This window comes from Scomber scombrus, chromosome 14 (assembly GCF_963691925.1).
Source record: "Scomber scombrus chromosome 14, fScoSco1.1, whole genome shotgun sequence".
NCBI classification, from domain to species: Eukaryota; Metazoa; Chordata; class Actinopteri; order Scombriformes; family Scombridae; genus Scomber; species Scomber scombrus.
This window is the reverse complement of record NC_084983.1, coordinates 7,376,971-7,391,556: the sequence shown is the minus strand read 5'-3', so window position 1 is coordinate 7,391,556 and position 14,586 is coordinate 7,376,971. Positions and strand designations below refer to the sequence as shown.

At 39.6% G+C, this 14,586-nt stretch overlaps 1 protein-coding gene across 4 annotated transcripts in view; it reads left to right on the top strand.

Annotated features, from left to right (window-relative positions):
• The window catches only part of abr (ABR activator of RhoGEF and GTPase), a 132,454-nt gene that overhangs the window by 60,115 nt on the left and 57,753 nt on the right, over positions 1-14,586 (top strand). For all 4 annotated transcript variants that reach the window (XM_062432728.1, XM_062432732.1, XM_062432730.1 and 1 more), the window contains 4 exons: positions 1,477-1,575; positions 4,559-4,744; positions 10,406-10,513; positions 11,684-11,744. In XM_062432728.1, coding sequence (XP_062288712.1) covers positions 1,477-1,575; positions 4,559-4,744; positions 10,406-10,513; positions 11,684-11,744 — 454 coding nt within the window. The remainder of the gene's footprint in view (positions 1-1,476; positions 1,576-4,558; positions 4,745-10,405; positions 10,514-11,683; positions 11,745-14,586) is intronic.

Below are 14,586 nucleotides of genomic sequence, written 5' to 3'. Positions count from 1 at the left end.
GCTGTCATCATCACAAGTGTGGAGATGCAAGTATACAGTACTGGTGAGCAGGTGCACATGTAGCATTTGTCACTCAATTTTAATATATGACATAAATATTACTTCTATCTCTTAGTTTGATAAACATATGTTGCATATTTTATAAGTGAATCTAGCCTGCAATAGTTTGTGCAAAGTATCTAATCCATTATAATCCTGTAATTTAACAATTAAAAGCATATATTGTGTACATACTGTATATTTTGCACGTGGTTATAAGCTACTGTATGTCCAGTCTAGCATGAGTGGCATAGGGTGGATGCTGGTCATGATCGGGTTAAAACAATGAGGTCATTGCTCTCTTCCCTTATCAAGCAGAGCTTGTGTGCTGATATTATTGTAAGGATCTGGCTGTGTTAATAATTAATCTTCCTCTACTCACTCTTCCTCTACACACATCTCTGTTCTTAGGCCTGCGTTAAGTACATATGTGACACTTCATTGCTACAACTTTATTGCCTTTTAATATGGATGTGAACCTTTGTGTCTCTTTAGCACAAGGCCAAGAGTGAATGATTGTCTGGCCAGGTGCTCAGGTGTTTACTTTGGGGAGGTAGTTGATTGACTGATAAGGTATATCCTGGTTATTAATATTAAAATGAGGATTGCCTGAGTAGCTTTCACACATTTGAATTGCTTTGTTTAACACAATATTATATAACAATATAACAACGATTGTCATCTTCACACCTACACATACGGGGCAGTGTGTAAGATATTTTATTAATAGCTTGCTGACTAGATAAGATCGCTCAAGTGATGATAGCAAACATCCTGGAATATTTTTGGATTTAATAACCACTGAGTCAGTATGGACTTTTACTACTTGCAGCTGTATTTACGTTTTCTCATTTCCATCTTTGATTTTTTTTATTATAACTAGTATTTTCCTCAGAATAGAAAGAACACTACAAGTCTGTCTCGTTTTATTCTCTCTCAGTGTTTCTTAAACATGATTAGGGTGGTGACTTCCCTGATACTGAAGACAAAATATAACAATTGCTTGGAAACACTTGGAGTAAGAGTTTCCACAGAGGAAGCAAGCCAATTTGATGTTATTAGATGAGCAGAAATTCCAAATTAACATTCCCTTGCACTTTGGATAGGTGTGTGTATTAATGCCTCGTTTACTTGATATGGTAACTGCAGTGGCGTCAGGAAATGAGATTGAGTCATAGTACTTTAATGTGGTGTTGGTTAGAAATTAATCCTGAATACAAATAGGTTACTCAAGGATCCTTGCTCTGTGTGTGTGTGTGTGTGTGTGTGTGTGTGTGTGTGTGTGTGTGTGTGTGTGTGTGTGTGTGTGTGTGTGTGTGTGTGTGTGTGTGTGTGTGTGTGTGTGTGTGTGTGTGTGTGTGTGTGTGTGTGTGTGTGTGTGTGTGTGTGTGTGTGTGTACATACATACATTATAATCATATATGTTTTATCCTGCAGGGAGAAATAGAGAAAGGTCTGGAGATGAAGAAACTGGTCCTGTCTGGTTTCATGGCCAGTGAGGAGATCTACATTAACCAGCTGGAGGCTCTGCTACTGGTAAGACACACACACACACACACACACACACACACACACACACACACACACACACACACACACACACACACACACACACACACACACACACACACACACACACACACACACACTGCAAAAAAGAAACCCTGTAAACATTTTTATGTAATACAACAAAATGAAATCTCCAATCTCCAATTTTTCTTTTCATATAAAATATCTGGAGAAGCATATTTTGGACCAACTATATGATCATTTGAATACCAATAATATATAAGAAAAATTAGAGACTGCCTGTCAAACCAGCCATAGCTTGATTAAAGTAAATTACATGAAAGTTTGCTCATACTTGCGAGGAAGAAAGCTTTTGTTAGTCTATGTTTGGATTTTTGTGCCACAGACATTTGACACTTATCATGGTGCTCCTCAGGGAAGCATTCTGGGCCCAATCCATTCTCCATCTGTATATTATTATGACATAACATAATGTTGCAGATGACACACATCTGTATTTCTGTTTCATTGGACATCCATAATTCTTTGTGTTTTTATCTGTCTCACAGATATTCATATTTGAATGACTCATTTTTTAAGACATGAAACAAGCATAAAACCAAAGTCCTATTTGTAGCATTGAAAGTAGAAAGACAAAATCAGTAGCCTGTTCATCTGTTTGCTTGTCTGTCTAAACAAATTAAGACATACGTTACAGATATAGGAATGGGCTTTTTTTTTGCCATTTTATTAAGTTCAAGAAATACATAATTTTTTCATCTTATTCAAGGTTTTGACTAAAACATCTCTAGTTTTTTAGTCTTTTCACATGTTTTTAAGTCTAACATAACATCGCAACATCCTATATCACCCACTGACTTTTTATTTTATGTTCCAACTGGAGCTCTCAGATCTTTAACTGCTTTTCTTTAGAAGCTCCTAATGTTGCCCACAAGAAATGTAGTGAGGCTGTTTTCTGTTTTTATGACCCTAAGCTGTGCAACACCCTTCCTTCAGAGCAGCCACTTTGGGCTGCATCAATGCATACAAGCAGCTATTTTTTATTATTCATATTCAATGCATGAAGGCTCATGGAGAAGCATGCATGTTGCAGCACTGCTGCTGTGTGACTTGGTGCAAGCCTGTGTGAAGAATGTCATTAGTGGTCATATTGAAAGCAAGAGACCACACTCACAGCAGTTTCCTGAAACAAACTTACTGAGCATGGTTCCCCAACTTAACTATGTCATATCCTGATCTCAGCCACACGCTACACTTTGACCAACATGATTGGTTAGTCTCATAGCAAGTGCAAAATTGTGTTACTCTGTAAAATAGTTTTGTCACTATGACAACAGTTGGAGTGGAAAAACCTCCTCCTCTAAAAGACAGCTAGAGTTAGTAGCAATCAAGGAGGTAAACAAAGAAGTGCAGAAATGCTGTCGAAAATCTGTTGTGTGTCTCAGTTCCTCCTCTTTCAGCCCTTAGTGACGTCAGTATTCAAAAGAACTAATAACGAGTTTTTTCCTGCCCTGTTCAACTTCTTCAGTCATTGAGAAAATGACTAAAATACAGTGTGCGATCACACTTTGTTTTTGCTATGTTTGCATTATTTATATTTGGCAGGTTTTAGTTGACACTATCAAAACACTGGCAAGCTGAAATTGTAACAAATGTCATAAGTGTTAGTGTTAGTTTGTTGTCTGTAACTTTATGTGACACCTTTCAGTGTTAAAAATCTTATGAGTCTGACAATATGTTTGAAGAGTGATGGAGCTGTGTGACAGCCTAGTAGATACTTACACTTGGATGTTTTGCTATAGTTGCCAATTGCAGTCTGGAAGCTTGTGTTCAGCTGCTTATTACTGTGTTTTTAACACCTGAGAAAGTAACTTGCAGTACAGCACCTATAACAGAGGTGTGATAACAGTGCACTACTATAGTACTTTACAGTAAGTTGCAGTTTGTCTCACTGTTCATTACATGTATGTTTTATCAGCTTACAGCAGTAGGCTACAAGCCAGCGGCTCATTAAAGGAGGTATAGAGACTTGGCTTTGACTCAAAATGTGTGAACACGTCTCATCTCAAGTGAAAGCTGTCTGGCCTTTTTGTGTTTGTGTGGGTTCAGTAATCACATGATGTTAACCTGTAATGTAACCAGTAACATGCAGAGATAAATGGAGATACATATGTGACAAGTGTTTGAATTCATTCATCTGTCAAACACATTTGTTAAAACCCTGAGTGGTTTTCAGCTTGATGCTTCTCCATCATACATAGAGATTCCCGGGGGCGTCGAGTGCAGTAAATGTCAGTTCTTATAAAAATTAGCCTGCCTTTCTCTGTGATTAGACTTCATGCTAAACCCCTGCAATCAGTAGCAGAATGACTCATCACCAGTCCACAACTTCTGCTTCTGTGACGTGAAAGCCTTTTTGTTTTCACTGTAATTCAGTGTGCCCCCACCCCCCCTATCCCTCATGTCCACTCTTCACCTCTCTATGAGTTAGCCTGCAATCTGACTGGTCAGAAACAGCACAGCAGAGAAAAGAGTCACCCAATAGTAGAGAAGACAGGCCAAGAATACATGCTTATCACTGGGAGACGCATAGCAAGATCAGAAACTTTTCCTCTCAGGCACCGGCCCAATTAGGCCACTGATTGGCCAATTAACTGCACCAAGTTATGCTCAAAGCCTGCTCTGAAATTAGACACAACCTCAACCCACTTTATCAGAACTTGAGTGTAGAAAAACTTCACAGTAAAGTACTTTTATAACTTTTTAAAACGAATAGAATGAACATTGGTTTGAAGGAAACAATTATACGCCACAATAAACTTGAAATTGTCTAGAAGAAACATTGAGTTAAAGTATAATGCCAGTTTTTCTCCCATTCTTAATATATTTAAATAATATTTGGGAATACATTTCAGGTTGGTCTGTCCTCGCATCAGCTGAGTTGTGTTCACTAACTCTGTCCCATTCTCCACCGTCTCTGCCCGTCCAGCCCATGCGTCCCCTGAGAGCCGCGGCCACCTCCTCGCAGCCCGTCCTGACCATCCAGCAGGTGGAGACCATCTTCTACAAAATCCAGGAAATCTTTCAGATCCACAAGGAGTTCTACGACGCTCTCTATCCCAACATCCAGCAGTGGGATGAGAAGGTCACAGTTGGGCATCTCTTTCAGAAGTTGGTGAGTGGGACGTGGGCCTGGTGCTCACATTGTGTTTGGGTCTTTTTCCCCTCTCTTTCCCTTCCATCATTTACAGCGTGTATGTAAGTGAATATTAAAAACAAGAATCGTCAGGGTCTATTTGTACAGAGTGAATCACCCTTCTAATTTAGGCTGCGTGCGTAAGTGTGTGTGTGCGCACACCCCCGTGTCTGTGGTCTGAGTACATTAGCAGAAATGCAACAGCCTTCGGTCTCTCAGGCTGCCATATTTGAACTGGATTATGCTGTTTAAACAGGCTCTTTCAGCGCATAATGTAACAGTATCATTGTTAGGTGTGTGGATGTGTCTGTGTATAGAATTAGTGAGGCTCCAGACCTCGGCTAGTAGTTAAGTGAGTTAGTTTTCCCTCTGTGGGAGATCATTACATAGTGAGATTTGCAGAGGATAATGTAATTTAAACATGGGACTTCTCAACACATAACATAGCCTCAGAGCATCTGCATACAATATGTGTGTCTTAGCACATTTCAGATACTCTTTATGTTTGTTTGGAATATGCTAGATAGGCTGATGCAACATGGTGTAATAGACTTTCAATTAAGATGTAAGAAACTGCACCCCTAGCAGGAAAAATGAGTTCAAATAGGCATTTAATTTAGAATGTAATGCTCAGTTGGTGTGTAAAATCCAGACATGATCATCAAGGAAAATGGTTAACTTCAGCAGCCAATTAAAACAGTTTGAAAGTCATTTGATACAGAAAGCTGGAGGTGTAGTGTAGTGCTCTGTTAATTTAGCCTGACACAGACCAACTGTGGACAGATGGTAATAGTGGATTGTGGTTTATCATTTTCTCAGGCTGGAATCTAAACAGACAAGCAAACACTGGTTATGTCGAAAAGTGAAACCGCTGTCAGCTTCTCCACCTGACTGTAACAGCCGGCTTTTGCTCTTAAATTTGGGAGCCTCACAATATCCCAGCAGATTGTTCAGTAGCAGTCAGAAGTTTGGACACACTATATATATATATATATATATATATATATATATATATATATATATGTATATTTTCCTCCTTCCTCAGTCCTGCTGTTCTTACCGGCATTTTTTTGGCAGGATTCTCCAGCTTCATTCCACAGCAATAATGTATCTACCATAGATCGATGTTGTTATGGATTTGATGTTGAAATATAAATGAACTAGCTGAGTAAAAATCAGTCTATTATAGTAAATGTACACAGGGAACCCCCTCTGGTCTCAGCTACTTCCTTTATTTGGAAAGACTTTACTGTCATGGGGGAAAAAAAGAAAATACTGTACTGACACTGAGCTCTTTTTGAAATCTTCCTTTAAATTTTATGACATTAACCAGATACATTTGACGAACAGCTTGGAAAATCAGTGATTGAATATGTCATCCATTTAGTTCACACCACATTTTTGGTTCTTAAAAGGTGTGATTTTATTCTCGCCAATGAGCTGTGAGTTTATCAGATGTCCCATTATGAGAGATCCTGTGACGTTTTGCCAAGTCATTAGCACATTTCTGTTTAGACTAGAGGACGAGAGCGAGTGTCGTGCCAGCTCAGAGTCTCACCTCACAACCAGGCCTTCATCATCTATTTTAGGCTTTCAAAAAAAGAGAAGTTTTGATGTCATAAAACATGCCCGGCTCTTCTGGCCTGTGATTCAGTGTTTGTTTCTGTGGGCTAGCAGCTTTGATTTAGAACCAAAGTATTTTTGAAAATGTTAAAGATTTAAAATAGAGTTAATGCCTGTGCAATGTGGAGCAGCACACAGTAAACTCTCGGTCCGATCTTATTATCAACGTATTGTTAATCAGCGTATTTTTCAAGACAAGGTCAAGGTTGTTTGGTATGATAGTGCTGATTGTGAAGCTACATTTACGCACTGCTGCTGCTCTGTGTGGTCACATCTCAGTGACTCAGTGAGTTACAGTAGTTAATATTTTGTCACACCTCTGCTAAAATAACTGAGAAAATCATGCCATCACTATAAGGAACTTGAGTAAGATGTTTGACTTCTTCTGATATGAAACTTACTGGAATGTAAAGATGTTTCACTTTTGGTTTTCAGCATCTCACACAAGGTTTCAGGCACATTTTGATGTCTTAAAAAAAACCATGTAAACCATCAGCCAGAGTTATTATTAGCAGTAACCCACCACAACTCAAAGAATGTTTCTCGCAGTACTGCTCATTCAGTTGTTGTTCATGACAACAGAGAACTCCTACATATCTGTCTTATGTTCAAATAATCCTCCTTATAGGCTTACACAAGAAACAGATAAACCTAAAAGATCAAAGTTGCTATTTAAAGTAGCTAAATAATCATTCATGCAATACCACATAAGTGCAATACCGAATCAGGTCGAGCTATATTGCAGTTTGTGTTTGAGACACAAATAGCAAATTTAGAGCAGGGTATGAAACCCCACTACTTTTTGGTAATGACTAAAAAGTGTTTGCAGCATCAGTTTAGTTTTGAAAAGTTGGCACTGAATGTCTGCTCAGATTCTTTTTCTTTGAGGTGATATTTCCTTATTTAATACCTTATCTAAATGTGGCTAATTTTAGACAGCGTTATATATATAGACTTCTATATATAGATTTATATTCTAGGTATTGTTTTGGATTTGGTACTGGATGTCACGTATCATAAGTAGCAAAAAAATTCATACCTACCTTACAGCTAGGAATTTATTATGTACATATTAAGATAATTAGGAAAAAGGATTAAATATACATAAAATGCGGCCTATATATCACTTTTTTTTTTTTTTTTTAAACGGTACATATCGGAAAACATAAACACTAATACTCAATAGATAGGCCAACAGGTCTGATATATAGGTCGAGTTCTAATTACTACTACCTCTCCTTTAAAGCACACTGGTTTGTCTTTAAATGTGCAGTAAAGTAGAAATTTTAATTTAATAAATATTGAACGAAACATTCAATGAATAAATGATTCTATAGATGGTTCAGAGGCGAATACATGTCAGTAACTGTGGAAGATGCTCATGTTTAGTTTTAGTGAAAATGAGCGTGACTCTCTATGTGACACATTTAGTAGATAAAGTGCTTCCTGTCATTCTCCCTCTCCTCCCTGTTGACCCCAGGAGTCGGCACCACCGAGTGACACCTATTAGTGTAGTCATCAGCTCCCATCTGCGCCGCGTGTATGTGTGTACATGGGCATGTCATGTGGCGGCTAAACATTTAGTCAGAGTGGCAGCGCGACACTACAGATGGCACCGTAATTAACTGGTCTACACCCAACTGCTCCCCGTCAGCAGCGCGGAGGCCACCGGAGCAACACAGAGGGACAAGATTACAGAAAGCAGGCCGACAGGGGATAAAAGCCAGCCGCGGAACTAACTTTTCTCACCTTTTTCAGACAGTGAAAGGGTCTCAGCTGCAGCATGCGACTGCCAGGATTTCATTTGACCCACCAAATTATCAAAATCCCCGCAGGCATGAAGTAGGAAGGGTTCAGTCATGCTGTCATGGCTGTGAAGGGGCTTTGCAAACACATTTCTAAAGACATTCCTCAATCTTATGACACATTTAACTATAAGTATAATCCATATATTATGTTATTGTTGGTAACTGGATTATTGCTTCCCCATCATAACTTTTTTTACTGCATTATTTTATTAGCTTAGAGTATATTCAGGATACATTTATGATGAGGGGATCTCAGAATGTTGGCTCACATGCTGCGATATATGCGTAGGGTATCTCACTTTGACATTTTGATTTATTTCTAAACGATGCAGTTGTTCCTTTTGAATTTCCAGATGCTAGTAATCACTCCATTTGAGTGTGAGTATTGCAGTGACTTCTCCATGGTTTGATTATACTCTGCTCTCACCAGTCACATCTTTATAACTGACCCAAGTTTGAGTGTTTGTATATTAAGGGGAACAATGTGTTTCATCAACAGGAGGAACTACAGCTCATTGTAGACAACAGGGACTGCTGCTCATACACTTTTTTGATTGTGCAATTCATTGTACGCTGGGATTTTTTCCCTGCAAGGCAGAAACACAAGCTAGTGTTTCGCAAATTGCTTCATATTCCTAATGCTGACACTCAAATACTTGAGCAGTAGTGTCTTAATTGTTTTATTGCTTTGTTTGTCTTTGTTGCCTTTAACCGATGCTAAAAATGGCCTGTGCTTAAACACAGCAGAGAGTCGTCATCCTCTAAAATCAAATAAAAAATCAAATCAAAGCTTGGATGATATTTTGTGTATTACACTCAGAGCTGCACAACCACGCAGAAGATATTGTTAGAAACATGGTTGGGACTGCAGCCTTCTCCTGTCCAACATGTCAGAGAGGATTTGAATTATTCAGACTACACAGGTATTTTATCAGCTTGAAAGTGTCTGTACTAGTCAACACATCTAATGCTGTCCTCTCTCTCTTTCTCTCTCTCTGTTTCCTATCATTACTCCTTCATCATCTTCTCCTTCCCACCTCCATTCCCAAACACAAGCTGTTGTTTTCCCCACCTGCTATTTTCACCAGTGATTTTGCTATTTGAAATGTCATGGTTTTATACTGGTCACAGCGCATCCAGGCAACATGATGAACTTATGATATAATATAATATAATCACGTCATTCTTTCCAAGCAAGCTGCCAAAGTCGAAAATCTCTATTTTAGGAAATTCGGTAATTCAGTAATCACACAGTGGTTTCTCCTCTTCCATTCAAGGTTTGGGTCGGACGTAATGAAGTCTCCATCATGATGAGATTATGTACAGATGGTGACACTTCTTGTCCGTTTAAGTCATTATGTGGCTAACTGGTTGTGTCAGAACTGTGCTAAGATATTACAAGATATCAGATGGCTATTTTTATTCTCTTCCATTTCTCCATTATTGGTTCCTAATAAGAATGTTTTAATCAACAACATCATGTTTTAAGTGAGGCAGGTTGAGTTCCCAACATCCCCTCTCTCTCTCTCTCTCTTTCCACTTCGCATCCTGAGGGAGAAGTGGAAAGAGAGGAAATGAAAATATGAGGTGGCGGTGGGGTTAAACGATAAATAAAAAGTAACAAGTCTTACTCATTCCCTCTATTCAGCTGAATCCCAATCTCATAGCTTTAACAGGATGCGAACGGCTCTTGAACGTAGCCATTCAAGCATAGCTGTAGCAGGATGCATATTCATGCAATGCTGGCCTGCAGCTTGCGTTACAATGCACATACAGTGCAGCAGCACAGAGGGCTGTGAATGAAAGGGAAGAGGAAAGAGAAAGCAGCTCTCTTCCAGTCAGGAGAACTGCACAGAGCCACCAGCAGAGTGGCATTATGGGAATATGATTAGCCAGTGTGCATTGACTGTGTGAATGGGTGTGGGATTATTTCATGTATACTGATTGAGCAGAAGAGGGACTGCAGCGCTCTTTTTCTGTATATAAACTCGACTAAGTGATACGCAGGAGTGTTTAGCTTTAACGCCATGATTACACTCAATATTGTAAATGTTATATCGGGTAGTAAACAAGATCCTCACTCGGTGTCCATGAAAGGTCAAATGGAGAAGACGTAAATACCAAAATCAGTGTCTCTCCCTCCCTCACACCTGCCTGTTTCTCCTGTGCCATAATGTTTTCTCTTTCTTCCTCTCTTCACATATCGCAGGCCAGCCAACTGGGAGTGTACAAGGCCTTTGTGGACAACTACAAGGTGGCTCTAGAGACGGCAGAGAAATGCAGCCAGGCCAACAGCCAGTTCCAGAAGATATCTGAGGTATGTAGGCCATCTTCCAGAGATGATAAGAGACTAAAGGAGCAGGTGGAAGAATGGAAAGAGCCTGAGAGGTTCCTTTTTGTATTAGGATGATTTTGTCACATAATCAAAGTTACTGTGTGTTGTATTTTAAATCATCATTTATAGACCCCACCATGACAAACCTTTTGTACTACATGAATCCCTCATAATGGTGGCTCGGTAATACAAAGAGAGAGAGGAAGCACGGCGAAACATCCCCTTTTTGACAGGAAGCAACTGTGCATATGGGAAATGTGGTTCTTAAATTTGAGGAACAGTAGTTTAAAACACATCTTGAGCGTGACTGATGCTACCAGTTATCTCTGTCTTCATTTATAGACAGTACCAGTCAACTCGTCCGCGGGTGTGTGGTGTATTTATTGAATTTAAAATATATTCCATTGAAAAAAATTATTATAAGTCTGCTTAATGAATTTATTGTGTGATTCACAACAGAAGGTTTAGAATACTGTAGGGTTACTATATGTTAACGCATAGTTGCAGCAAGTGGAGTATATTTAGCATTGAGAGCTGGTGTGGAGGAGGACTGTCGGGGGGTGCTAAAATCCTCCTGTGATTGCTTTGATGGTGTTAAATAACTGATGTTAAATAACCAAATATCTGTGACAGTGTGACTTTGGTTGAACCTGACAATTACAAACCTGCTCTCATTCCCCTGTTTCTGAGTTAGTTTTATACATAACTGCACACCTAAAGCACATCCTGCCTCATTGTTTTATAAAGTTTTAATCAACACATATTATCTCACCTTCATGCTGTAGAGGTATACAGTATTGGTAGCTGTGAATATAATTTACTGTGAGGTAAACCTGTGATGGTTGCACGGCCCAGCCTCTTTCAGCTGTCTCAGTCTGCTGCAGTGACCTATACTCCATTAGCTCTATCAGCTTCAGTCAAGCAAGTACAAAGAAGTGTGTGTGTGTGTGTGTGTGTGTGTGTGTGTGTGTGTGTGTGTGTGTGTGTGTGTGTGTGTGTGTGTGTGTGTGTGTGTGTGTGTGTGTGTGTGTGTGTGTGTGTGTGTGTGTGTGTGTGTGTGTGTGTGTGTGTGTGTGTGTGTGTGTGTGTGTGTGTGTGTGTGTGTGTGTAATGATTTAATTTAATTGATCGTTCCCCTCTTGTTTCTTTCAGGATCTCAAAGTAAAAGGTCCTAAAGACTCCAAAGATTGTACCACAACGGTCACAATGGAGGGTAAGTTTGTGTGTGTGTGAGTGTATCTGGCTGGCTTGGTGCTTTAATACTCCAGTCCTGCCCCCTTCTACTTGTGTATGCAGCGGCGGGCTTTGGGAGGCAAACTGGTGCATGTGTGAACGCACACACACACACACTCTCTCTCTCTCTCTCTCTCTCTCTCTCTCTCTCTCTCTCTCTCTCTCTCTCTCTCTCCCCCTCTCTCTCTCTCTCTCTCTCTTGCTCTCTCTATCTCTCGCTCTCCCTCGGTCCCCCCCTCTCTCTTGCTGTCTGTCTCGTAGCCTGAGAAAGAAGGCAGTGAGCAGGAGAACATAGTGAGGAGAGGAGAAGAGGGATATGGAGGTGCTTGTGGTCCTCAGACTGTGTTGTAACTGCACATACGGTAACGACTGCATGATAGGAGCCGCCGTTTAATGAAGGCAACTTGGACTGTTGTTTTTCAATGCCGTTTTTTTCTGTGAGCCAGGATATCAACGTCTTTGATCCTACAGTAGATTGGTGATATGACATATTTGAACTTTGGACAGTTATTAATAAGTAGTCAGATATTCATTTTGTTTATCGGCATATCTGATTGGCATTAGAAGCTTCATGCACCGATATTTATGATGTAGAAATAGAGTCTGTATGCTGGTGATTTCAGACCTTAAATGAAATTAGTCTTTTTTCGATTTTCTGGTGATGAAAATAGTTCATTTTGAAGCGTCTGAGCTTTTGTGTGATTTCTGAGTGATGATCCTCCTGAATATGCCGCTTGCCGGGACTGACAGACTGCAGTTGTTCTTGTCTTTTTATCATAGTGAATACACAGGAGGATGCAAGGCGTGTTCTGCCTGTATAAGGACTGCTGGCCCCCAGACTGCTCATCATTGAAGATACTTATCACTGGTGGATCAGATTAAGTCTGATCTGTGTGTGTGTGTGAGTGTGTATGCATCAGGAGGCTGCTACATGTCTTTGCTCTGCTGCCGTCTTGCAAGCTGAAGGGATTTTGCTTAACTAAACCACAGGGTAGATCTGTAGAGGAAAAAGGTTTCTGAATGTCCGAATTATGCAATGATAAGCATGCGCGATGAGCTAATGATGTGGCTTTGTCAGGCTGAGGAAGGGTGTGTGAGCGTTCACATGTGTGTGCTGCATGTACTTGTGAAGCGTCTGTTAATGTATGCGCCGTAAATGAGGAAGAATCAAACTCCAAACATCTGGGTTATTTTAATCACATTTTTTTCTATGTGTACTGCTGTCTCTGTATTCTGTTATACAAGAGGACTGTATGATTTGTTTGCTGGCAGTTAGGAAGCATGAGAACTAAACTAGTTTCATCTTCACTCAGCACTCAGGGCAGCTGCTTTGATTGCTGTTTGTATTGCGGCTCCTTAATTACCTTGCAGGCCAGTCCAGGGATTTCTTCCTGTTTTTCTTTTCCCTTCATATTTCTTTAATCATGCTTTCTTCCTTTCTTTCCTTTACCCACCCTTCCATCTTTCTTGTCTCCATGCCACCAGATCCTGACCAAATGAACCGATGTGTGTTTTGTCTCTATTGAAATAAGTCAGTTTGTCGGGCTTGTTTTACATACAGTAAAGCTCACTGTTTCATCTGCCCACCACCTTCTAATGAATGGATGCAAATAGCAACACAAGTACTAAATCAAACAAGTATCTAACATCCTGTTTTGCATGTAAATGGAGACGCTTGTTCCACATCGCTAGCGTTTGCTCTCTATTCCTTAATCCTGATACGGCCTCACCCTGTCTGTCATTCTGCCTCATGTATTATCCCTCTCCTATCTGTCCCGTCCCATCCTCATCTTCATCCTCCGTCATGGCTGATGTCTGGCTTTGCTAGCCTAGCCAAATATTAAAGGCAGAAAGCTGGCAGTCCCTGTAGCTGTACATCCGTATGTGTGTGTGTGTGTGTGTGTGTTGTGCATGTTCAAAGGTTTTGCCTGGATGGCCCATTCCCTCGTTAGCAAAGATGAACTGTCTGTCCCTCGGCCAAGCTGTCAATGCGACCTTGAAAACAGGACCAATTAGAAGCACCTCGCTGCGACAGGTCATCGACTTAATAATCCGCAATGTGTGTCTACTACTTTTCCCTGACTCTTGACTGGACTTTCTCCAGGACTCTTTCCAGATTCCACAATTATGAAAATTCCAAAATTGTGTAGCCACTGTAAAACGATCACACATTTATCCTGCATTAGTACTGCAGACACGTGCATTTTCATACACTTGAAGCAACCTGAAAATAAATACATGAAATAAAGTCTTGAAGTTGTGATCGATCGTAAAAAAAAGAGACATAAAAGAAAGGAATATATAATGTTGACAAGGTTAATGATCAGCTGGTTCAAAACAGTTAATGATGAACTCAGTGAATATGTTCAGGTCTTGTAAAAGATAGAGTCCGACCGATAATGGATTTTTAGGGTTCTAGCGGATACCGATATTAGGGAGTAAAACAATTCCAATATTGATATATCACATGATATATACTTACAGAATATATACATGAATACACATTTTTTTTTACAATTCAAATCAAAAGTGGTTATAACTTGTGACAAAGATATTTAATGAAAACATATTATAGTTTAGGAATAAACCTAATTGTATTAAGTGACATCAGCAAAAAAAAAAAGAAGAGTAAACTTCCCTGAGAATGTAATAATGACCAGTTACTATAAACAAAAAACAGCAAAAATACATTTATGTATATATCTAACTTGAATTAAGAAAAAATAATCAAATTTATATATAAAATGCTGCCTATATAATAGTAATATGAGGTGTACAGGTGTGACCATGATGTGACATATACATTCACAAACATATAAACA